We start from the raw sequence: 23,621 nt of genomic DNA on the forward strand, positions 1-23,621 counted from the left end.
TAAAAGAAACTTGGTCCCTGGATGAGAGCCAACTTTAATGCTCAAACTCAGTCTGAGCTGCTCAATGGCCCCTATTGTAGCTCCAAGGGACCTTTTTCACAATTATCAACCAAAAAAAAAAATTCCACACAGATTTACTTTTGAGTAAATGTTTTCACTGCCCCCCATTTTTTCTTTTTCTCTCTCATTTTTTTTGTTCCTAATTTGTTTCCAAATCCAGGGCTGCGAATAGGCAGAGCAAGGACAATGAGTTGAGGCACAGGGTCATGTAGCTACAAGTAGCGTATACACCCAGAAGTTGGGGGCATGAAATTAACTACACCAAAATCATAAGATGAAGCATTAAACTCATCATACACCAAGAAAAATGATGGTATACAAGTAACTGTATGACATTTTCCATATTTCTCCCCCCAAAAAATTATAATCTTTATGGTCTAAGGAGAAAGATCTTCATTATTCCTGAGCTTCATTCGGTTTCTGTGATGTGGCTACATGCTAATGAACATGTGCCTATGATTTAAAAAAGAATAGCAGCAACAGAGAGTAAAAAAGCAGAGAAGGACTAGAAGAGCTGAGTAGAGAAAACACACCACCACTTTGTTTTTGGAACCTGGTTCTCTGGCTCCAGTTGTTGGCCCTCTGCTTGTTTCCCTACTCACTCCAACTCTGCAGCCCCGCATCCCACCTTCCCTCCCTCTAAATCTTTCTGAAGTACTAATAACAGATGATGGGTGGTGTGCCACCAGTTCCTCTCATGCTGTACAGCTGCCAGGCTGTGCCAGCAGATGGCCCAGATGCTGATCTGACAAAAAGGCAATGAGAGGAAAGAGGAGAAGCGAGCGAGAAAGAAAAACAGGAAAAGAAAGCAAAAGGAAGAATTTTACTCTGGTTAGTTCTTGGCAATCTACATTAGCAGGCACACATGCAATTCATTTCACATGCTGTTCGGTAGATTATTAGATATAGAAACAAATGGCAGTATGATTTCCCCAGTGCAGATATTTTCTTAAACCCTATTCTTGTCATTCTTGTCTTTTTCAGTCATAGTCTTTCCTCTCAGTAGGATGTAGACCAAACTTCCATATCCTTTTATACTGGAGAAGGACAATGCAAGCTAGCAGGTAAGTATAAACGGGGTAAATTAGGATTATACATTGTTAGGTTTGAGTCTATGTATGACCAGCCTGTGGCTTAAGCAAAACAGGCACTATACTGCAAATAGCCACATCTATTCTTAGGGGCCCCTACATGCACACTTGATTGTGTTTTTGAAGATACATTCAAGGCTCCAGGCGTATATATTAATGTTGTGCAGGGTTTAAGTGTCTTGCTCCACATGCTTGCAGAGAAACTCTGTGACAACTTAAGATCTGAATACACTATAGACTGTTCTTTCCTTTTATCTTGGAGTGTTTTTTCATCCTCTTGTCTGTTGTGAATTTTTCAATTCTTGTCCCGAGTAGAAGGGGATATGCACATTTTTAAAATTACAAACTTTTGTCATGATGTGATATTCCTCCTTAAGTCGAACTCTCACGAAGGGATAATATGCAAGGTTAGAAACTCCAAAGCACGCTGCAGTTTAATGCAAGATACATGAAACAGTAGTTAACTTCACATATTGGGAACTTTTGTTCTCTGTTTAGTTTCTCCAACATAAAATGAAATCTTTTAGTGTCTAAATACTTATTTACCTCCTCTTATTCAGTTTGTACTTAATCTGCTGTAAATGACATTCAGTATTTTCACCTTGGGCCTTATGTTTCTACTTTTCCCATCATGACAATTCAAAATTGAATTGCTCTCTTCACTGTAGACCCTAAGTTTGTAGGTAATGATACTGGCTGAGTCTAAGCAGGGCCACATGCACTGAAAAGCCTTTTAGAAATGTACTGACCAGAGGCACTGAGGGGGACAGTTGTGGAGGTGTTGAGTGTGAGTGTGTGCCTTTGGGAGTCCAACAGACAGCACTGAAATTAAAGAACACTTAAACAGAACCGCCTGTCACTAGGGATGGGTATAGAGAACCAGTACTAAATTGGTACCAGTTCCTGACTGGTCAGTGCCGAAATATTGATAAGCTCCTGAACAAACTGTGCTGTTATCGGTATTTATATAACATTAATTCATTCTAACATAGCTGGCATAGGTGGTGGTAATGTACCATAATGCTGGTTGCCACCCGCCATAAAACGGGAAGAAGAAGAGGATAGAGCTGCACAGCCAGCAGCAGGCCGAGGAGACAGCCACCAACCATGGTGAGTCTGAGATGGAGGCAAGAGCAGGAGGAGGAGAGGTCTTGCCCGGGCTTGTCAAGCTCTGAGATAACGTTATCTTCTGCCTTCTGCTTAGAAGTGGTGAATTTACAGCTCACAGCAATTTAAAGCAATATAGTCTCTGGCTTTCTATGATATCTATTATAGGAAAAAAATCTTTCCAACACTAGATACCACCATGATATCGCTATGTAGTTAGCACGCATTAACTTGGAGGGATAAATGTGGCTTTTTTTACTATATTACATGCATGTTTTCCCCATCGACCAATCCATTGGTTGAAGAGTAGGTAGAATTTCAGTCGACCAAGATTTCTTTCGGTTGACTACAAACCTAATCGTTATAAAAATAAGTGTAGTTAAGGTCAACAATTAAGGCACCTAATTAAAAGCAAAATAGAAAGATGTAGTGTTAAAGTAACCTTTAAGAAGGTCTCACTGGGGATAAGGGATGTCTGTTTGTCAGCTAGCCCTAAGCAAGGTTGCTTACCTCACAAGGCCTTTGCAAGAAAACAGCTGTGATGAAAAGTCCTGAGCAGCTGTTCGTGGAGCTGGTAGTTAGAAACACCAAGAGGCATATAAGGGCCCCAGTTTTAAAACTCAGCGGTGAATTCCAGTGATTGTCACCAACAGTTAAAGTTGCCACACTAGCGTCTGGCCATCCGCAAGGCTTCATACAATGCTTTCTTGTTTGTCAGGATCCCAAAACCTCAACACTTCCAACCAAAATCATCTCCAGACAAAAGAAAAAAAAGAGAACAAGACAAGTGACAGTAACTGGGAGCTGTCATCATTTCTGGGTTGTCTAAAAATCACCCTTTGGTCACAGCTGTGGTTATGATTTCAATGCATCTTTTATCACACGCATTATTAATGTGCTGCATGCAACTTTTACAGATTGAGAAAGCAAAGGATTCATGGCCAAGAGAGGGTAAAAAAAACCACATGTAAATTTCACTGTGATTATCCTTCACTTCTGGCTTGAGGGCACATAGAGAAACCTACAAGGGCCTCAGTCTCATACTCACAATTAATACAGTGTTGCATACCAATTGCAGGCAAACACATATAAAGTGATATCAAACCTCATCAAAGATCTAGATTTTCAATTCAACCCTGATGTATTCACTAAAAAAGCTTTAAAGAGAAATTCAACACGATAACTTCAACGCATCTTTGTCTACTTGGAAAAGAAAAGAAACAAATTATCAACAATTAGTACAACAAAATTACTATGGTGTGAAAAAATTATTGTTAGTCTCATTTGTCACTGCAAGAGGCCACCCATGCATCTATGTGTAGGTGGGGGGCAACAGCAGGAGGGGATGCTCTTGACACAGCCTGCTTGGCTGAGTCCCCAGCATTGATCAAAACAATATTCCTCAGTGCATTACTTCATCTCAGCAGATCAGCAGAGATTCAGCTGACCCAGCAGAAGAAACATATGATGCACACATGCACAGACTTGCACTTCAAATGAGGTTTAAGGAGGAATCAATGGTTGTTTGTGACATGCTGTAAAAAAATAATGTACTATTGAGTTCAAGCCAGGTAAGCAGTTGCTCTGTCTGGCATGCTATGGCATTATTCTCTGTATATTAATCTAGCTGGAGCGGCTCCCTGTAGTTGTAAAAATGCACCTGTGGCCAAATATAGACAGAAAACACCGCAACAACTACAGTGGAAATTACAGCTTTTAAATCATGATCTAGATATTTGAAAAAAAGGGCCAAAAAAGGCATCTGCAGCATGTATTAGAACTGATCTTGAATTTAGCCTGGGAGTTATTTGACGTCAACAAAACCAAAGTTACAACCAGAGTACTCGAGATCAACAACTAAATTAAAACAATCTCTCGTCAGCTCATAGATTTCTTATTTCAACAGGAGGAAGAACAGAAGTCTTTCCACTCTGTTCCTCCAGTTTCTTTTATATTCGTCAATTTTTCTTTCTCCAGACATGCAGAAACATTTAAAGAGATAAAAACCTGCAGCACAAACAAAGCAGCAGAAGCATAACATCCATAACTAGAGTAGCACACTGACAGAGAGCCAGCCAGCTAAGGCTTTGGGGGGGTCAAGCATTCAGGCCTCTGATACATCCCCCTTAAGACACCAGCAGACATTCATCAAATGCTTCTGTGTACACATCCTGCACTGACTTTCAAACTCTACTTGCATCATGGCAGTGCTGTGTATGCACATCTGCGGATTTCACATTGTTTGTGGCTGGAGCTCCTGTGTAATCTCAAACTGAGCAAGGCCATGTTGTAATGTGGGTGGGTATATTATGGGTATGTGCAAATAAAGAGAAAAGAAAACTTCCACTTGAATTATTAGCTCTACCAACCACGAATCCCAATAGGTAAACCTCACTTTTTGGAAATATGATAAAAAACACCTTTAGAGAAATGAGGCATTGTATAGGTTGGCAGATGTGGAAAACTATATATAATTCAAATCTGACTTTTATTCTACCACATTGGAGCACTGTGTGTGTGTGTGTGTGTGTGTGTGTGTGTGCGTGTTTGTGTTGAGTGGAGGGTGGCGACAGGCACGGATTATATGTCTGTAATCCTTTTCATCACAGTAGGTGCTCCTAGTGTCTCTGTGGTTGACAGCATGATTTACATACACCTCTTATAGGATGGGAATCACTCCCCGCATGTTTAAGTGGATTAAGCAAGTTTTGTAAATTGTCATGGATTCTTTTCAAGGGTAGAAACATAACATAAATCTGCTCCTTGCATGTTTTTTTGGATCGTGTAAGAGGCTGACCAGTTAAAAGATGTGTTTAAAAAGTGTGTTTAACTATGTGTGTGTATACAGTATGTGTGTTCTGGCACAATGGTTGACTTCAGTAATCCGCATCAGTCAAGACTAATTCCGTTTGCCCAAAACACACATCCACATCCAGCCCAAACACAAATCTTCACTGGCAGAACATAATGGCCATTTCAAACATCCTGCTGTCACAGGGCTGAGTCCAACTGACCTCTGACCCCCACCAACAAACTCTAACCCTACAGGAACGAGCCGTCAACTTTTGGCCAACAAACACCAGTTTGTTCCTAACTGCTAATAACACTCGAAGGGAAGGGTGTGTTTGGGATTGAGTCATTACACTCAAACACACACAAAATGTTGATCTGCTAATCCTGTCCGAAGGGAGGGTCTGGACAGTCACAAGTGTCTGGGTGCTGATTAGTAGTGAGCTGGTGAATGAGAAGCAGACCAGGATAAGGCTGATTTTTACAGGCTGTTGTCTGGTAATTAGAGTGCTGGTTTACATATCCAGGCCAGTTGGCGGTAAACAGGGACAAAGACACACAGACGTCCTTTTATATCTGGAGTTAACAGTGTTTTAAGCCTATTCATACGTACATTTGTTCAACTTGTGCATTCTTGCAACTCCCCACTTACTCTCCAACATGAAATTAGCACTATATAATAAAAAGGTTGATCTTGTTGGTCATGAAGATTACAGCAAATCAAATGTAAGGTTCAAAATATTTGTTCAAAATATTGTCAAAATTTAGAATTTAACAATTGCCCAACGCTTGCCCAATATCACACACAATTTCAGGCTGTATGTGAACCACATCGGCAATGGTTCCCGTTCCTGACTCAGCCCAAACTCTCCGGGACAAGAAAAAAAATAACTGCCAAAAAATGTTCTGTATTTTGAATTGGCAAAAGCATGGTGCAACTTGTGCAATTGGTGCATTCAAGTAGGCAAAGTGTACTTAACACTCTTAGATTTTCACTTCAGTCAGCAGTCAAACAGCAAATGCTTCGCTGCAACAACTGACCGGATTTAATTCTTTTCACAACAGTGAAAATAAGATGAATCTAACGCTTTTTGTCGACTGACTTTCAAATCTGCCTGAGCTTAACTTGAATGCACCACCATGAGGGAGTTTTCCCAATTTTTTTGAAGAAAAACAACACGACAAAAACACTGTAAAAATAAAAGTGGACTAAACGTTCACTGCAGTTAATTAGCTATCTAAAGCAAAATTCAAGATTCTAAGTTGATTTTCATTCTGAACTAACAAAATATGAAAGCATTAGCTCAAGTCGAAGATTTATGGTATATGGCAGGCAGTAATTTAAAGTATACACAATTTGTAGTTCATGAGCTAAAACATGCAAACCACCAGAATGATCCTTTTAAGTACAGTATGGCCTGAGCTCGCAGCCACAGCAGACCTCTGTCCAGTCTAGTTGCAGTGACAGATGCCAAAGGCCGCTTACAGCCCATAACAGTCCAGGGCTTGGCCGGGGTTGGAGAGGGCATTTCCTGGTGTTAGAGGGCGGCGTGCCAGGTTGGGTGGTGCTACAGTCACTACGGCCCAGTGAGAAACTAGCCACCACGCAAGACAAACATAAACAGGGACACCCGCTGGGCAGGCTGACGCCGCGTGCCTGTGTGGGTGCCTGCCAGCCCGGGCTGTGGCCAGGGGGTGTGGGCACGGCGGCCGAACACCCTGGTAGGCACCCCAAGTCGATGGGTTCACCCCAGTGGAAAGTCTGCATCAGCCCGCGCGGAGCCCACTGTGGCTAGGAGAAGGTAACGATTCACCAGACCCCCCCACTAATGTAGCCATCACTTCCCAAGCGACCACAAGCTAAATGTATCCTCCATGCACAGCAGAAAATAGCATAACTGTGGGCAGGGAGAAAGAGGAGGGAGAAGAGTTGGGGGGAAGCTGATATAAAATCATAAAAGTATATGTTTCAAGATGGACAAGGCAGAGGTGATGAATGGACAAAATAGGACAGGAATGACCGAAGAGGACAACAACTAACTAAAAACAAAGGAATGAATATTGAGAGCAAGATAAGGAGAATGACATAAAGACAGGAGGAGTGGGGGGGTATGAAAGATGGATGGCGTACTTATGAAAAAGAGTACAGCAGAAAGAGATGAAGAGGGGGAGGGGGTCTCTCCAGTTCAACCACCGCATATTTTCCCTCGTAAGGGATATAATTTACAAAAACCAGCTAAAAAGGTCAGGAGCAGAGCATGCGGTGCCAACTCCATCTCAGCAGCCAACACATACTTTTTTTTTTTCTTCCTTTCTCTGTCTGTCTCTCATTCTCTCTGTCCCTGTCTTTGTCTGTCTCTCCGCTTCTCTAAGCATCTCATCCGTTTCATAGAAGATTTCGTAGAACAATATTTATTTATATGGGACTTACTCCAAACACTGGATGGGTTTAGAGATGTTCGTGTGTGTTATTCAAAGGTCGTATGTCTTTTAACAGTCGGTTTTTGCCACGTGTGGTTGGCAGGCAGCTGTGTTCCACTCCAGTTTCACTGTCTCACATCCCCCTCTTCATGGTCAAAACACAACGAGGGGAAGAGATGTGAGGGGAAGAAAAAAAAAAAGAGTGTAACAGCAAAGGTGCAATGGGTGTGGCATTGCATACAGGCCAGAAAAATGAAGGATTTACAGACATAAAGGTTCCAAAGTACTGCTTGTCGGACTGTCAAAGAGCATCTGAAACCACCTCCACCTTTCCAGCATGGAATAATAAATAAATAGGAATTATGGTATTAATGTTATCCCCCATTTGTACAATTAATCATGTCTCACCTCTCTATAATGCCAAGCTTTTCAACCCATCTTTGAATGTGGACATTCGGAACAGATATTAAGACTTAAGCCTTTAGATGAGGTCAGACGACACGTTGTGCTACTTTGTACAGTGTGAAAAAAGTGGAGGAAAGTAAGGCTTTATAAAAAGTCTGATCTGTGCTCTCGGTCACCTCAAAATGGCTTCCAAAATAAAAAAAAAGCATAAAATTTTAGACAAAACAGTATTTATCATACTGTGAAACGTTCCACTAATAAAAGCGACAGTCAGACTCCGGAAGCAACATGGAATTTGTCGTGTGTTTAAACAGATAATGACAACAGTCAAAAAATGTAAATGTTTCATAAAGATTACAAGGTGAAACGGTGGGGAGAGGTGGAGACAACCTGAAGTGTTTGTCAGAGAAATGAGCAAGCTGGGAGTGAAAAATAAAAACCTGGAGACCAACATTACTTTCCCAAAATTACTATACTGCTCATAAATCTTGACCTCTTCCTCTAACCACCACTGAACAGAGTAGCAGTGTCATTCCCTTAGGCCAGTAGGCTGGGTCAGGTCAGATGTTCACCACTTAGTTCAAAGGATAAAGACATCTGTTGACAAAACACTGGTATTGACTCTGCAGATGACTGAATACACTGGATGTGTAAGTTTGCACAGTCATTAGCTTTTTTTTGTTTTTTTAGATGATTTTTTTCGGTATTTTTGCCTTCATTGGATAGTGGGCGGTGAGGAGGCAGACAGTAAACAAGGGGAGAGAGAGAGAGAGATGGGTATGACATGCAACAAAGGTCCCTGGCTGGAGTCGAAGCAGGGACGTTGCGGTTATGTGGCATGTGCAGTAACCATTCGGCTTTAGCTTTTGTGAGTTGCGCAGCCTGCCAGCTCACAGCTGTGAGTCCCCATAGCTTCACAGCAGCAGTGGAGCGTGGATGGTCCATGATGGCCAGGATGTGTGGAAAACAGTAAAGAATAATACTTTTTTATCACCATTCGTCCATCAAGTAGGTATTTTTTCAGTCCAGTGCTAATGAAAGGGTTGCTCCCCTAGGAAACCACCAGGGCAGGTCAGAGAGAAAGGCCCAGCAGCTCCCCAGCTTTGTCCCTTTGGCCTCTAAATATTTCCCTGCCACTGGGCCTCCCCCTGTCTCCGGGCTGGTCTTTTGGTCAACATGTTTGTCTAAGGTGCTTTTGTGAAGGAGTTGCTCTTTCACCCTCACTCCAAGACCAAATCCTCACAGCTGGCATACAAAGAAATTCATTGGAAAGGAAAAACAGCAGGATACAGTAAACATGTAGGTACAAAACTGAGAAAGCATAGGAGCTTTACAATGTCTATCTATTCAGTGGCAAAATACTTCCTGCTCTGGAAGTAAAAAAGAAACAGAAGCTGATAGAAAGATTATTTCCAAACAGACGGCTCATTTAGTCATCATCGTCACCTGACCAACCAATAAGAGAAAGACGTTGTGGCATCAGCAAATGCAGCAACCGTATTTTAAAAGTAATGCTAATAAAGCTAATTTAAACGGAATATAACATATCAGACTTGAAATAACAAAGAAGAAGAAAGGAATGTGGAAAAACAAAGAGGTAGAATTCATACTGTTTGTTTTAAAGTGTACTATCTTGTTAAAGTAGCACCTATGTGATGCCTGAACACAAGGCTAAAGAAAGACATGGATGATTAAGTCTGTGTCACTCCACTTGTCAAATCCTGCTGAGTGATGATGAATAATGTTTGGCCATGGTCTGCGTGTGCTGAAAAAGGCAAATACATGGCACACTCATTTAGGCACAAATGTGCGTATGACAGTGTGGCATGTCGTCTGAAAGTACACATATGTGTATGTGTGTGTGTGTGAGACTGAAGTAAGAATGCAGCCCCTCCACCTCATGGTTGGGTTGCTGTGTGAGAGACACCTGTGCCCCACATGCCCTCGACACACACATACATACAACCATGGAAGAGTGCCCCTATAATGAGGTTAATGGCAATGCAAAGTCCCTCATGCCCGTCAAGTCACCACACACACTTCAATGGGTGATGCAGGACAGGAACTATTCTCAGGAGACGTTTGCGATGGGAGCTACGGGTGAGAAAGTCTGCAAACTTTATGGGAGACAGCACACAGCAGCAAACCACCCCTTCAATGTATGTCTGTTTGCCTGCATCAGTGATTGCAGAAACACTAGCAGGTCGATTTTCATCCTACCGCCACCGTTTAACACCTGCTAATTTGATGAGATTAACATGTCAGATGAGTCTTGCACTGTTAGAACTAAGGATGCCTTGAACTTGAAACAGTTTCTCTAAATCAACAGCCATGATGAAGTCTGCTTTCCTCATCATCTTTTGTGGCTGGAGGAAAAAAGCTTAGGACAAAAGATGGCAAAGGCACAATAGAGGGCTTACACTCTACCTCCCACTTGTATCCAACTATTCAGTCCCCTGCGCCCCCAGCCTTGCACAAAACATCCATACAATAGCTGGCTGACTAATTGACCTTGCTGAAATAATGTTAGCTGGTTTCATACAGAGGACATTCAGTTGATGTTAGAGCAGGAAAGTCCACAGAGGTTTCTTCAAAAGCACACAGACTAAAGGCCAACCGGTGTTCACCCCAAGGGTCCTCCACCTTTTCTTCTGTTCTCCCTCTCTAACTTGCTTTGCACAATGGGGAAATTATTTCCTTGCCACCACCAACTCCCCAGCTCTCCCACCAATTACATTTTGATGAAATTTTTTAATCTGCTTAGGCCAAGTGCACTTGCACAGACAAACACAGACACACACACACACACGCACGCACAACCCTGAGCAGAAAAACAGGGAGGCCATGCAGGTGCAGAGCAGCTTTTGTTGTCAAAACATTTCCATAGAGACGAGAGAAATACGACATGCAGTGATGCTGTTCAGTCTTTTCCCTGCTATTTTCCTCCCTTTTGTACACCTGCCAGTTAATATGTGTGTGCACATATTACACACATGAACACAGACGCACATAACAGTAACTGTGTGTATCAGTCTAGTGCATCAACACAATGAAAACACAGACACGCATCAGAGCATCCAGTCAAATGACTAGATATATAGCCAAAAAAAAAAAAAAAACACACACACACACACACACACACACACACACACACACACACACACACACACACACACACACACAGACACAGACGGTGAGCAGCGGCATGCCTCAGCACTTTTCCTATTAAACTAAGCGTGGCATATTACTCCTGCCTCACTGACACTGATGTGTTTCCACAGTGTGGGCAGACAAATAGGCCCCACATGGGAAATGACATCAGCCAGGAGCACATGTGGCCCACCTGCCACCGACCAATCAGGGTGCCTCTTTAATAAAGAGTTTCCTTCTGTTTTCTGGAGTTTCCTTTTCAGACAGCAGGTCTGCCAGTGATTGGCCCGGGATCGCTGGTTTCTATCACGGAAACATGATCATAAAAGAGAATAAAATGAGCAGACAATCCACCTAGCCTGCTCTCCCTATTAAGCGATAGGAAAAGTCTGCTCAGTCAAACTCACTCAAAAAAAGAGGAACAGTTGAGCTGGATTTGCTATTGTGCCAGATGTGGATGAGTGCGGCGCTGATATTGTACAGGCCATTTACAAATGGGAAAAGTCTTTGGCTGAGTTTAGCTATGGCATCACTATTGGCAATCACGATAATGTGTAAGTATAGGGAGAGGAATACTTTTATGGGTTCCAAAATATTGGATTCGACATGAAACAATGACTCTGGTGTTCAAGCATCCACTTGCAGATAAACTGAATTACTAAACATAATGGGACAATTGTCTCATTTGTCTTAGCAGGTGTGTTTTGCTGTATCATCCAAGAGCTAACAAAAGCTTTACAGCTTCTTCTAGGTGGGACATTTGCATTTGGAGTCTATTGCTTGTCCACATAAGGACCAAATAAGCCATGGCGTAAGAATCCTTGGAACGGTGAAAAAAAAAAAAGGTTTACGACTGTTCAACCAATCAAGAACATTTTCCAGGTTGTAGGTTTAGATGTGAAAGACTACCATTAAGGAGAGATTACACCAGCATTATGTCAGAACATAAGATGCAAACCCTAGCTGGATAACTCTCAAAGATAGAAAGGGGACGTTATAGTTTGCAAAACTAGTATAGTCAGAAACCTGTAGAGTTATGGAGCAAAGAGTTTGAGTTTGGCAGTACTCGTTTGACATTACAGTAGATCAAAATGCAAGAAGACACTGATCATTAAGCTACAGCAACAAAGGATCTTTTAGGGCCAAGGAGTGAAATGTTTTTGGTTTTTTTGTTTGTTTGTTCTTTTGGCATTTTTTCCTTTATTGGATAGTGAGCAGTGAAGAGGCAGACAGGAAACAAAGGGAAAGAGAGATGGGTATGACGTGCAACAAAGGTCCCTGGCTGGAATCACACCAAGGACGATGTGATTAAGTGGCATGTGCAGTAACCATTCGGCTACCAGGGTGCTCTAAGTGAAATGTTTTTGACGGGTCGCCAATAAATGTGTCGAATACTTATGGATTGCATTGTGGGCTTCAACCACTTTTGATCAAATGGACTTTCATGTTGACATATCAGTGGGAGTTAGAGCTGCCACAATTTTTTATCTGGGTTTTATCTTAGACTGTAATTCAAGAGAGTCCATCTATCTCTGTCTCTCCCATTTCGTCTGTCCATGAATAATGTGGGCAAGAGCAACTCCTGCTTGTCTGAGTGCATAAATATCCTAGTCTTTCCCATTCTCTTTGTACCTTCATTATTCTTTGTAAGGCTATGAGGTGTGCAGTGACATGCTGCCAATCTGCAGCACTCCCAGAGGCAGCAGCGGAGGCCAGGCAGCAGGACGGCGGTGGGCGGGGTGCAGGGCAGAGGAAACCATCTACTAATGGGAAACACACTTCTCTCCATCACTAAAATCGTTTTTCTACCACAGCAGAGAGAGATGGCAGCCATCCAGGAGGTGACTGGCGTCCAGAAGCGAGGCATGATTTAAAAACGGGAGCTCTGCCGCGCCACGGTCCCTGATTCTCGTGAAAGGGACAATCATGAGTCTTATAAAACAAATGCATGTGTTGAAAGAGAGTTTTGGGGGGGGAGAAGAGGGGGGTAAATGAGAACATATAAAATAGAAAGAGAGAAAGGATAAAAAATGTACAGTTAAGGAAATTGAAAGCAAAACTAAAGATAATTATAAAACAAATCGGACAGTAAGGAAACCTTGCAGTTTTTATTACAAGCTGCGCCTAGTTTGGAAGATCGCCGCGAACCTGCTATTGCGGCTACAAGACTAATACTATTCCTTTGCACTGATTCTTAATAGCAGTGTGTTTATTCATCTCCTAGCACTGCATCCATGTGTTGTGAATAATGCCCTGTGCTGTTTCCACTTTAGCCCTGCATCTTCTGCCAACTCAGCCTTCCTCACGTCTCTATCAGATGTTCGGCTACTGGAGATCTACCCCACAGAGCACAGAGAAAAGTGCTGAAATGGACTTGGGATGGCCCAATGTAGTGTGAAGGCTTTTGGTAGGGCAGAGATCCCAAATGTTATTGCTAGTGCATTTTTAATAAAAGGAAAAAAGACATTTTTCCAGATGTTGGAGAAAAGCAATATCTGCAGCTGCAAGTGCAACTCTGCTGCTGTTTTTGTAAAGGACGGAAAGTGAAGTCTGACACTGTCTCAAACTCCAAAACTGAGACAGATTACAGTGAGGTTACAGAAAAAAAAAGCCTTCCAGTTTTTAGTCATTTGTACAATCACCTTAACAGCATTAAGACCTTCTCAACTGCCACGTAATACAGAGCACCATCCCTTGACAAATCATCTCCAGTTTAGTCTGCATGAAATTATAATCCAAACCATAAAAGAAAATAAAGTTAAGGTGAATGGAAGAGGAGAAGGGGGAGGTAGGAAGGAAGGAGGTAGCTGAAGGTGGGAGGGAGAGACTTTTTCTATTTTTCCTTCTGTGGTGAGTTCACACAAAAGGGTCCTTCTGATCCCTGGAGTGCTGAGCACATACCTGCGGGATGAAATCAAAACCCTCTGTGAATTATATTAAATATGCCCTGCCAAACGCTCCACATACTTCCATGTGTTTTGACCAGTTCTGAAAGGCTCCATTAGGCTTTGCTCTAAAAAAAAAGCACTTAATTAGAATCCCAGACACCAGCACCTTCAAAACTCAGCACCCTGTTTCCATTTCGTTTGTGCAGATAGAAAGAAAAATGAGAGGAGTGAGGGAATAAAGGTAACAGACAGAAGGTGTAATAGGTGGCCAGAAAAGGATAAAGACAGGATTCTCTGAAGGATGGCAGCTGTATTTTTGATAGGTTAATAGGGCCTGGGGATAGTAGGACATTTGTTCTTTTCATTAATCACAAGGCATGAAAGAGGAACAGAGGACTTCTGCAATGAGGTGTTATGGAGTAAAAGAAGGTTGGGATTGCCACATGAGCCTCCATGAAAAGTCCATAAAAGCTAATAGAGAGATGATATCTCTAAAAAATAAAAAAAATAAAAAAAATGAGGGGATTTCAGAGCTCCTTCCTCCTCCTTCCTCCTCTTTTCCTGGTCAAACTCCCCCTCCACTGCATCAGAATCTGAAACCCCAAATCACTAACAGATTCCAGACACCATGTTTCAACTGTCAGAACGCGGAGTTCAGGTTCTTTGAGAGAGCGTGTGCGGTCACATCTTTACCCCACCCCATCCCCCAGAGCCATCCCGGAGAGGGGTGCAGCAGCTGAACTGTCAACTTGACCCTGCCAATCACCTGAGGATTGCAGTTTTGCCTTTCTCTCCATGTAAAACATTCGTTTCTGAGGTGGACCCAAACAACAAAGCTCCGTTTTGCTCTTAGACAGTGAACTCTGAGAAAGGAGCAAGGTCAAACTATCGTTCAAATATTCTGTGGCATTTTTTTTTTTTTTCTTTTGGTCTGGTTTGGTTAGCAGTGCTGCAGCTGCACCTAATCCCCACAGGAAAGCCTTCATCTGGGACTGATTTTAGAGCGCCTGGGCCAGAGTGGGAGAAAGGGGGGACTGTTCTGTAAAGGCTGGTTCCCTTCTCGGGGCACGGGCCTCTTCTCAATCCATCTGATTAAAGGGAGTTTGGCTCAATTACACCCAATGACTAGGCCCTGCTCTCAAGCACGACCCTGGAAGAAAAAACACACAGAAATAGATTGTGGAGAGTCAACAGGGGGTGTGAGTATATGCATCACACCTGTGGCACTCCCTTCTGTCCACCGCAAAACTTCTCCCCCTCAGCAGCACAGTCTGTCAGCAGTGCCTGCCTCAGAGGGTGATTTCTTTGTGTAACCCATGACTGGGTTGTGAAAACAGTTGGGTCGGCTCTCCGGGGACAGGCTTATGTCCTCTCCAATCGGTAGGCTGGATGCAGTCGGACACCGGGTCACAGCAATCTTTTCTACTCAGCCTCAACATAGAAGAAAGAAAGAGTAGCCGAGGTTTGCCAGGATGAGAGGTAATGGAAGATGCATGTGTGTTGTCTACTTGTATAAGTTCAAGTGCTTGAAGAGAAGAGCAGAACATTGGTGGTGACTGGGGACAATTACAGGGGTTAAAGCCAGAACTTTCTCTCAGGTTATAGTTTCGTCACACTGAATCCTAACCGAGTGACCCTCGGAGAGTTCACTGTCAGCTTTATGACACGATTACAAGCTACTATACAGGCATGCATCATCAAGACTTTGCTGTGTTAACTCTGTGTGAGCGTGTTTAATATGTGTGTAGCTGCTAAAGTGGGCGAGTATGGATAATTATCGCAACGTCTCAAGCATTTACACGGCAAGCTGGTTGCAATCGTGCCCAGTTGTAAAGTTCACTGATTGCAGCTGGCTTAGAGGCCCAATTAAACTCATTATTATAATTCAGGTTTATAGAGGGAAGAGTATGAGGGAGAGAGCCGTACACAGAGGTCCATGCTGTTCTCCAATGTCCAGATCTGCAGCTTGCATGGAAAACAGGCCTGCAGTAATAGCTACCTCACAGTTAAAAACACCCCTCTCAGACTCATCACCCTCCATGTCTCGATTCTTCAGTCTCCATTTCAACCCCAACCAAAAAGTAAACATTTCCCCTCCATTATTCTCCATCCAAATTATATTCCACCCACAACCCCATTTTACTGGCTCATACTCCGGGCCTCTTTATGTTGTGACACTCCAAAGAAAACAGTCCTACTGAATGTTGTGGACGAGCACAGCTAACCTGATACAAGCCAGCTCGCTGCTCCAATTACACACCCTGTTTACCACGGTCCTTTTAATTAAAAACAGGCAGGAAAAAAAAAGAACAAATCCATCTTTATATGCACCTCAGGCCTAAAATGACAGGGAGGAAATGCTCAACTATGGATGTTTGACTTTGAGCTTCCTCAGCTGCTCATGTACAGCGGCACGGTTCAATCTTTCAAGTGCAGAGAAAAATGGAAACAAGGTCTCCTTTTGATCATTGCATTTTGTCTTTTTCATAGCTGCTTAGTCATACACAAGAGACATGCACTGAGGCAATGCTGAACTAAAACAAAATTATCCACAGACAACCTACCATGATAACAAACCAGAAACAAAGAACTAATACCCTGAAGGCCAAAGGGAATTTGAGGACAGGCTGAAGCTAAAGGGAACAAGCTGAATGATGGCAAAGTATGGTGCCTTTGCCCAAAATCTACAAGCAGAGTGAGATACCGAATAATGAGCGGCTAGCATGAGTAGAAGGACGCCCAGACACGAGCCTGTATTCCCCAGTGGCGTTATAAAAACACTGATAAAAAATATACAGTAAGACTGAGTAAACAGTCAGTAACAACGGACATTTTGACCTTGCCATTGCCTAGAAATAGGCCAGCCATTTCTGTTATCAGCATTTGCTGATTGCAGACTATGTCTCAAAGCTATTTAGTTTCATAAAGTGTTTGGCCGGTGCTTAGATAGATCTGACGGAATAGGAAGTAGCAATTACATTTTCCCCCCGATTTAACTCCTGAAACTCCTGTTTGTTCTCGACTGTGTTCTGGATGCTTCCCGCTGTGGAGATTAACAAACAAGAATGGAGCCTCGGCCTGTAACAGCAGCTTGGGTCAAAATCCAAGAAAGGAGCAGCTTTGTTAAACTGTAGCTCCATTTAAAAAGTGCAAGAGGCGAGGAAGAGGAGGATGAAGGTTAAGGATTAAGAAGGATAAGAGGGAAGAGAGATGAGGTGGTGTATAATATGCTATTAATAAACATCACAAACCTTTTTTAACACAATTGGAAATGTGCTTGTTTAGTACATCTTTCAAAAGTTTGATTGAAACTTGAAAATATAGTTAAAGATGCTGAACTGATAGTATTCTGTGAGATGGGTATCTTAAAGGTTCAACAGAAAGTGTTTGGGGGAATAAGAAGAGTCGGGAGGGAAAAGGATGAGGGCAATATTGTGGCTAAGAAAAATTGAGACAGTGAAATGGATGTCAGTAAAGGGCAAGGTCTCATCTGTCATTTGATTGCCTACCTGTTTTATATCAGGGCTGGTCTGCAGGCATCTGGAGTGGATGTGACCTTGGGAATGATAGCTCTCTGACACACCAACCCACATATGATATCATGATTGAAGTGATTTAATACAGGACGTATTACAGATGAGGCAGCACACACCCTTGCAATTATGTTGACTGGAAAATCACAGTATTTCAAATGAACTAGAATCAAAATACAGGAGATTGTAGGGCTGTTCTCAAAATCAAAGCTAATGAAATGTATTTAATAAATTCATCATGATGTGATTTAAGACAGCGTGGACATACTCATCAACAACCAGACAGCCCGTGGGTATGAAAGCATGGGAATGCATAACAGATCAGATCATACCAGATGAGGTGGACAATTCGGTAGAAATCCTCACACTGTTGGTATGTTCTCTTCAGTTTGCGTCATTATCACAACCACAAAACAGCAACTAGACTCTGAGTAAACTTCAACATTCCTTTGTCTACGAGCAGAGACATCAGGGAGACAAACCTTCCAATAAAATTAACTAATTAACACTATCTTCTGTGGGTTTTAGAAGACACCCACTTCCTGATGTGCTGTATATAAAAGTGTTTTGTGGGTATTTTTTCCGGTCATGCAGTATGAATGTCACAAAACACATATTTGTTTTGGTAATAGGAAGAAAAAGAAAAGTGGCATCAGTGGCATCAGATATCCTCCATTTCCATGACAAGTATGCTGGCATCAAACAATGCGATGGATTCAAAAGAGGCACTCAGACAGACAACTATCTGTCTCACTCAAATGACAGAGGAAGTGGAAGAAATGGAGATGAGTGGCAAGCATGAAGGCAAAGGGAGGAGGGAGAGCAGAGGTTGTTATTTGGGACCCCGCTGCGGCAACGTCTTAACGTTTCTCTATCTCACGCACACGTACAGATTCCAGGGAGGGAAAAAACAAAGACATTCCTCCGACACCGCCTTCAAACGGTAGTCTTGGGTTAGTAAAAACTGTCAAAACTACCAATATAAACTTAGATTTCCCAAATCCCTGCTACAACCACATATAGGCCCATCGAAACTCTAAAGCGCACACCTCTGTCGTGCTCTGTGCAGCTACCTCACTGCCTTTTTACAGTAATAATAACGATAATAAATTTATTTAATCCACGACGGCATGCTGCATGGCTTGGCAGAGTCTGGTCGGCTCTAGTTTGAAATGACTTGGCACGCCAACCTGTTTATAAGAGCACTAAAATGCATGAGCTGGATCTGACAAAGGAACCCTTACTCCCACTCCCCGCTGATCTCTTTCTAACTCCATCCTTCCATTCCTCTCCTCTCCTCTCTGGAGTGCGGCCACGCTCCCACTCTCCTTCTGTCCTCGGCAGCCGTGTTTGGAAAAATAAACGGCGCGACTGGAGCACAAATGACAGGCGGTGAGCTGAGGGGAGAAGTGTCAGTGTGTCTACTGCTGCCTGCCTGACCATTCACAGTGCTTATGAACAGAGGGATACAGAGCGCACACATACAAGTCTCAGAAATATGGAGTCTCTGTGTAGCTCTGACCCAGGAAATGGCAGGAATGTGGAGGGACCGTGTCACATCTCAGGGAGGTCCGCATGTTCATCCAGCTGTACAGCCGCAAGGAAGCTTCACAATGTCCTGAGGCCTCCATACATCATTCCATATAAGCAAATGACACACTAATATGCACATACCACACACATACACTGTATGCTAAGTATGCCAAATCACACACACAGACACACTTTGTACTATAACACATGACCTCTCTCACTCACTGCCATTAAAGTGCAACACTGCCAAGGTCATGACCTTTGGAGGGGGAGGACAGTGGTTGCACACTGATGCAGTACTCACCCGCTGGAAGTGCCGAGTGACACGGAGCTGACCGAAGAGCTCAATTTTCTGCTGTCCCAAAGCCTCACCTCCCGGCTACGCATCTATACACACACAACGACATGAGACAATTAGTACTGTATAGGCAGGCAAACATAAAACAAAAAACTAAACATGCAAATTAATACCAGCAAAGGAGTGGATACAAACCAAGTGGGGCACAGATCATGAAAACTGAGGTAATAAAATTTCCAACATATTGGGTTGGTATTAGTCATTTTTCAAATATCACATTTCAGTGTGTTTCCATGTATTTCCTCACCAGTATGAAGGACAATAATAGTGATTCACTACTGGAAATTCTTCTTAATGCAGCTGCAGTATTGCATAATGACAATTCACTCATAGCAGGTGAAGTATTGCATTTTACAGTTTTTAATTAAGTAGTGCACAACTCTACATTTTTCATTCCATTGTGGGAAAGTCTCCGTACAGTTTTTTACACTTTTTATCATTAACATCTTGTTGTTAATAGTGTTGTAGGTCTCAGGGCATTTTGTTTTTACACCATCTTTTCTGTTTATTCAAACAACATCAAAAAGGAATTACATTGGCAATTTAGTCTTGGTTTTTATAGCATAATGTTCAAATTTAACAACAATATTGTCATTGGATAATATTTAAGAATAAACGGTGGCTAACAGCAGTGTTTGATTATATTAAATACTACACATTGGAAACACAGGACTCCTGATCCCCGCAAGGTGTAAAACCACACCTGGGCTTAAGATTTTCTCACCATATCAAAGCCGGTGGTCAGTAAAAAGTCATCTTTGGTCCACAGGATGCGTGAGTCCTTGTTGTGCTGAAGGCCCTTGGCACTCTGTGAGACAAACAATGCAAAAAAAACATACATCAGATGACCTCAACAGCATCACAATTAAAGAAATAAAATATATCCTACTTGACTACTTGGTGTTGACTTCTTTAAGTCAGTGTCTCTATGGAATAAACATAAACATAACCTAGGGGTCTAGTTCAAGATAATGAGGGAGGTGATGAGTGAATGAATTGCAGGGGAGAGAAAAAAGACAGCGAGAGGAAGGGAGACAGACAGGACTATTCCCGGATGCCTCCGACAGATCCTTGTTGTTGGACAGAACAGAACTTGTCCCATGAAAGGAGCGCTTGTTATTGTTGATGTAGAAGACGAGCTGACTTCTGCCCCGAGTGCAGTTTAGATTACAAAACTGTGACATAGCATCTGTGTGTGCGTTCATGGTACTGCGACTTTGTTACGTTGTTTCCATAGGGAATATGTGTCAAAACAGCATTGCCGGGCTTGGTTTGATAGGTGGTCTTCAAGTACAAATGACACATGTTGTCAGAGGTAATGGCTAAAAACAACTGCGAGTGTTGAAATGAGAGAATGTGCCAGTTTTTGTAAAAACAACATGTTAAACAGGAGAAAGAGAAAGGGGGAAGGGGGAATGGTAGTAAGGTAATTGTGCAGGATTTTGTATGAATTGTACTCAACCATAGGCTGCTATTGAATCAAGCCATAGATGTACTGTAATTACTAAGGTGAGGACAAAAGAAGAGACAAGATGTTCAAGGCTGGCTTACAGACTGTCAACTCTTTAAAAAAGTGACTGTTAAGTAACCAGGGCTTTAAAAAACCCTAAAAGCTTGCTATTTACAGCTTATCTGTCAGATCCTAACTGCTTGTAATGTCTCAAAGCTGCAGTCATTTGGTAAACCCCCTGGTATCTGTGTACTAAATACTAGAGTTACACTGAGCTTTCACATTAGGCATGGGGGTAAGCGATGAAGTTTCCTTGGAACAGGAGCCGTTAACCCATCAGCTCACCATGTCTCTCCAAATTACTGTTGTTGTTATTATACCCACACTAACCCAGAGTGTGGCTGGACATCTGTGTATATAGGGCAGAGGCTTATTTTCTAAGGCTTGACACTTACAATCTCCCCAAAGAGTGTGCCGCCTCATTCTCATGTCACCATTAAATGGCTGCAGATGACAAATTGTAAAAACAAACGTGGAGAACTTCAGCTGCCATGTTGCACTCCTGAACACGGGGTAGGTTACATGGTAACAGGGCCCTATACCTCCACTATGTACAGTGGGTCTATGTTTGAGTCCAGTGCGTACCTGCAAACTGAACAGTCTGACAAATAGGAATAAGCATAGTTTATAAGGTCAAGTTTGAGGAGAGTTCTGCACATGTGCGCAGGGAGGGACATGCACATGTTGGCCCTATCATTTCCAATTCAAACCCTACTTCCTTTTCTCTCTTTTCAAACATCTCTCTCGATGCACGCCCAGCCTAGTGGTTTGGAAATTGATTGCTGAAGGGGGAAAAAATGGAGAGTCTGGTTATTTTAATTTCTTTAAACTGTCTGAAATCAAATGTTTCATTGCCGCTTGCTCTTCCCAAATCCTCTCCAGGGTTGCTTCCTTCTCCGTTACATGCGGCAGATAAATGACACACATATGTTAGCTTGGCCAGGGTGCAATTCAATTAAATTCAATTCAATTTGTATTTATATAGCGCCAAATCATAACAGAAGTTATCTCAAGGCCCTTTTCACATAGAGCAGGTCTAGACTGTACCCAACATTCCTCCATGTGCAAGCACTTGGTGACAGCAGCAGGGGAAAATTTCCCTTTAACAGGAAGAAACCTCAATCAGAACCGGGCTCTAGGTGCAGCAGGAGAAGAAAATGGAGTCTGTTTGTTTTGTTGATTTCAGTGAAAAAGAATTTTTGAAGTCCCCTCCTTCCCCCATGAGTGTAGTGTAATTGTTATCTTGTTGATAAGATATGGATATGAAACGCTCATTTTGAGATGAGTCATTCTCTCGATCTGCAACCACCAGGGGTATTGACTAAGTACATGTAGCATCTCAAAAGTCACGTCTTTATTGAGGTGACCCAGTTTGTGCACTGCTGGAAATGAAGGAGACCATGGTGACTTTTGGATTTTTAGAGGTTATCAGCTCTCAAATTATCAAGATACAATGTGTAAACATTCTGACAAAGCTAGACAAGCTGTTGCCCGTGTTTTGAGCAAGACTAAACACATGTCTCCGTAATACTATAACTCTAACTGTGGGTTGGATGTAAAACAAGTTTATTTCCCAAAACGTTACACTTTTCTGCTAAATGCACAGCTTAGGCCAAGACTCCTGTGCTGGAACTATCACTGTCAGTGAAGCAGAACAAACTAGAAATCATAAGGAGTAGTAGTCAGTTGAATGCATGCTTAAAGGCCACACTGGTGGTTCAAACCAAATTTATCGTTCTCAGCTATACAGGGATTTGACATTGCCACATATGTTGAGAGTACACACATACATCAAATCACATTTTAAAAAGGAAATTCTCAGATGTGTACTTCTATACCTCTCTCAGGGATGATACGTCTTTGTCCATACCAGTGTTTTATCTGACACCATCTGTATGTTATACAGATGTTTCTGGCTCCTGGTGTGCTCCCAAATAGCCATATCTGCTCATAGGGATTAGAAAACACTCTACTGATCTGGCTCTCAAACACGTTTCTGAAGTAACACTACCAAAGCACTGACAGAGTTGATAGTAAGTCCTGGATTGAATAAACACTTAAGTCATGACTCAAGCTCATTTTTCAGCCCGCAGTCAGCCGGTATGCCTTGTGCAGGTAACTGAACTCATATTTGACTCGATAAGTCCATGCAATGAGTCAGTTGAAAAATAACCCAGATGTGCGGGAGAGGTCCAGAGTAAACTCAGACCTCCAAAAGAGCTATAGATCAGAAAAGAGCGGGGGAAGGAGAAAGGCTAAAACCAGTACGGTATAAACATACACGAAGGGAATTCATTGCCACTGAGCTGTTCATCACCAGCAGCACTCGCTGATTTCCTTCCAGGGGCAAGACAATGCAGAGCTGGCACTCTGACCAAACTAGGAACAAGTTGAGCTAGGACTATTTTAATCTGCTCAAGGTCTGTTTAACACTCAAACTGCTTTGAGAAGCAACATGTGGTGGTGTGGTGATAAATATTTGTGGCAAACAGAAGGAGATTCAAACTGAGTTCATATTACATGCAAGAGTAAACATCACAACTTTTGCATTATTTATTTATTTTTTTTGACTTATTGAGTCATGCCGATCCATTGCTGGGCACCAGATGAGTTTATCAGTGTAATGCCTGAGTTTCCCATTACATCATCATAATTACTCCCTAATGAGGAGGTTCATAGGTGGAAAAGTACAATTAGGCAATTAGTACTGTCTATATAGTGAGGCTGACAAAAAGACTCAATAAAAAAAAAAATCACTGAATATATCACCTTTCT

At 42.4% G+C, this 23,621-nt stretch overlaps 1 protein-coding gene across 2 annotated transcripts in view; it reads right to left on the bottom strand.

Moving 5' to 3' along the window:
- Positions 1-23,621, bottom strand: part of LOC122966427 (mitochondrial import inner membrane translocase subunit tim16-like) — a 115,893-nt gene that overhangs the window by 63,241 nt on the left and 29,031 nt on the right. For both annotated transcript variants that reach the window (XM_044330641.1, XM_044330639.1), the window contains exons 8-9: positions 20,061-20,144; positions 19,283-19,365 (exon numbers count right to left, since the gene is read on the bottom strand). In XM_044330641.1, coding sequence (XP_044186576.1) covers positions 19,283-19,365; positions 20,061-20,144 — 167 coding nt within the window. The remainder of the gene's footprint in view (positions 1-19,282; positions 19,366-20,060; positions 20,145-23,621) is intronic.

This window comes from Thunnus albacares, chromosome 17, assembly GCF_914725855.1.
Source record: "Thunnus albacares chromosome 17, fThuAlb1.1, whole genome shotgun sequence".
Lineage (NCBI taxonomy): Eukaryota > Metazoa > Chordata > Actinopteri > Scombriformes > Scombridae > Thunnus > Thunnus albacares.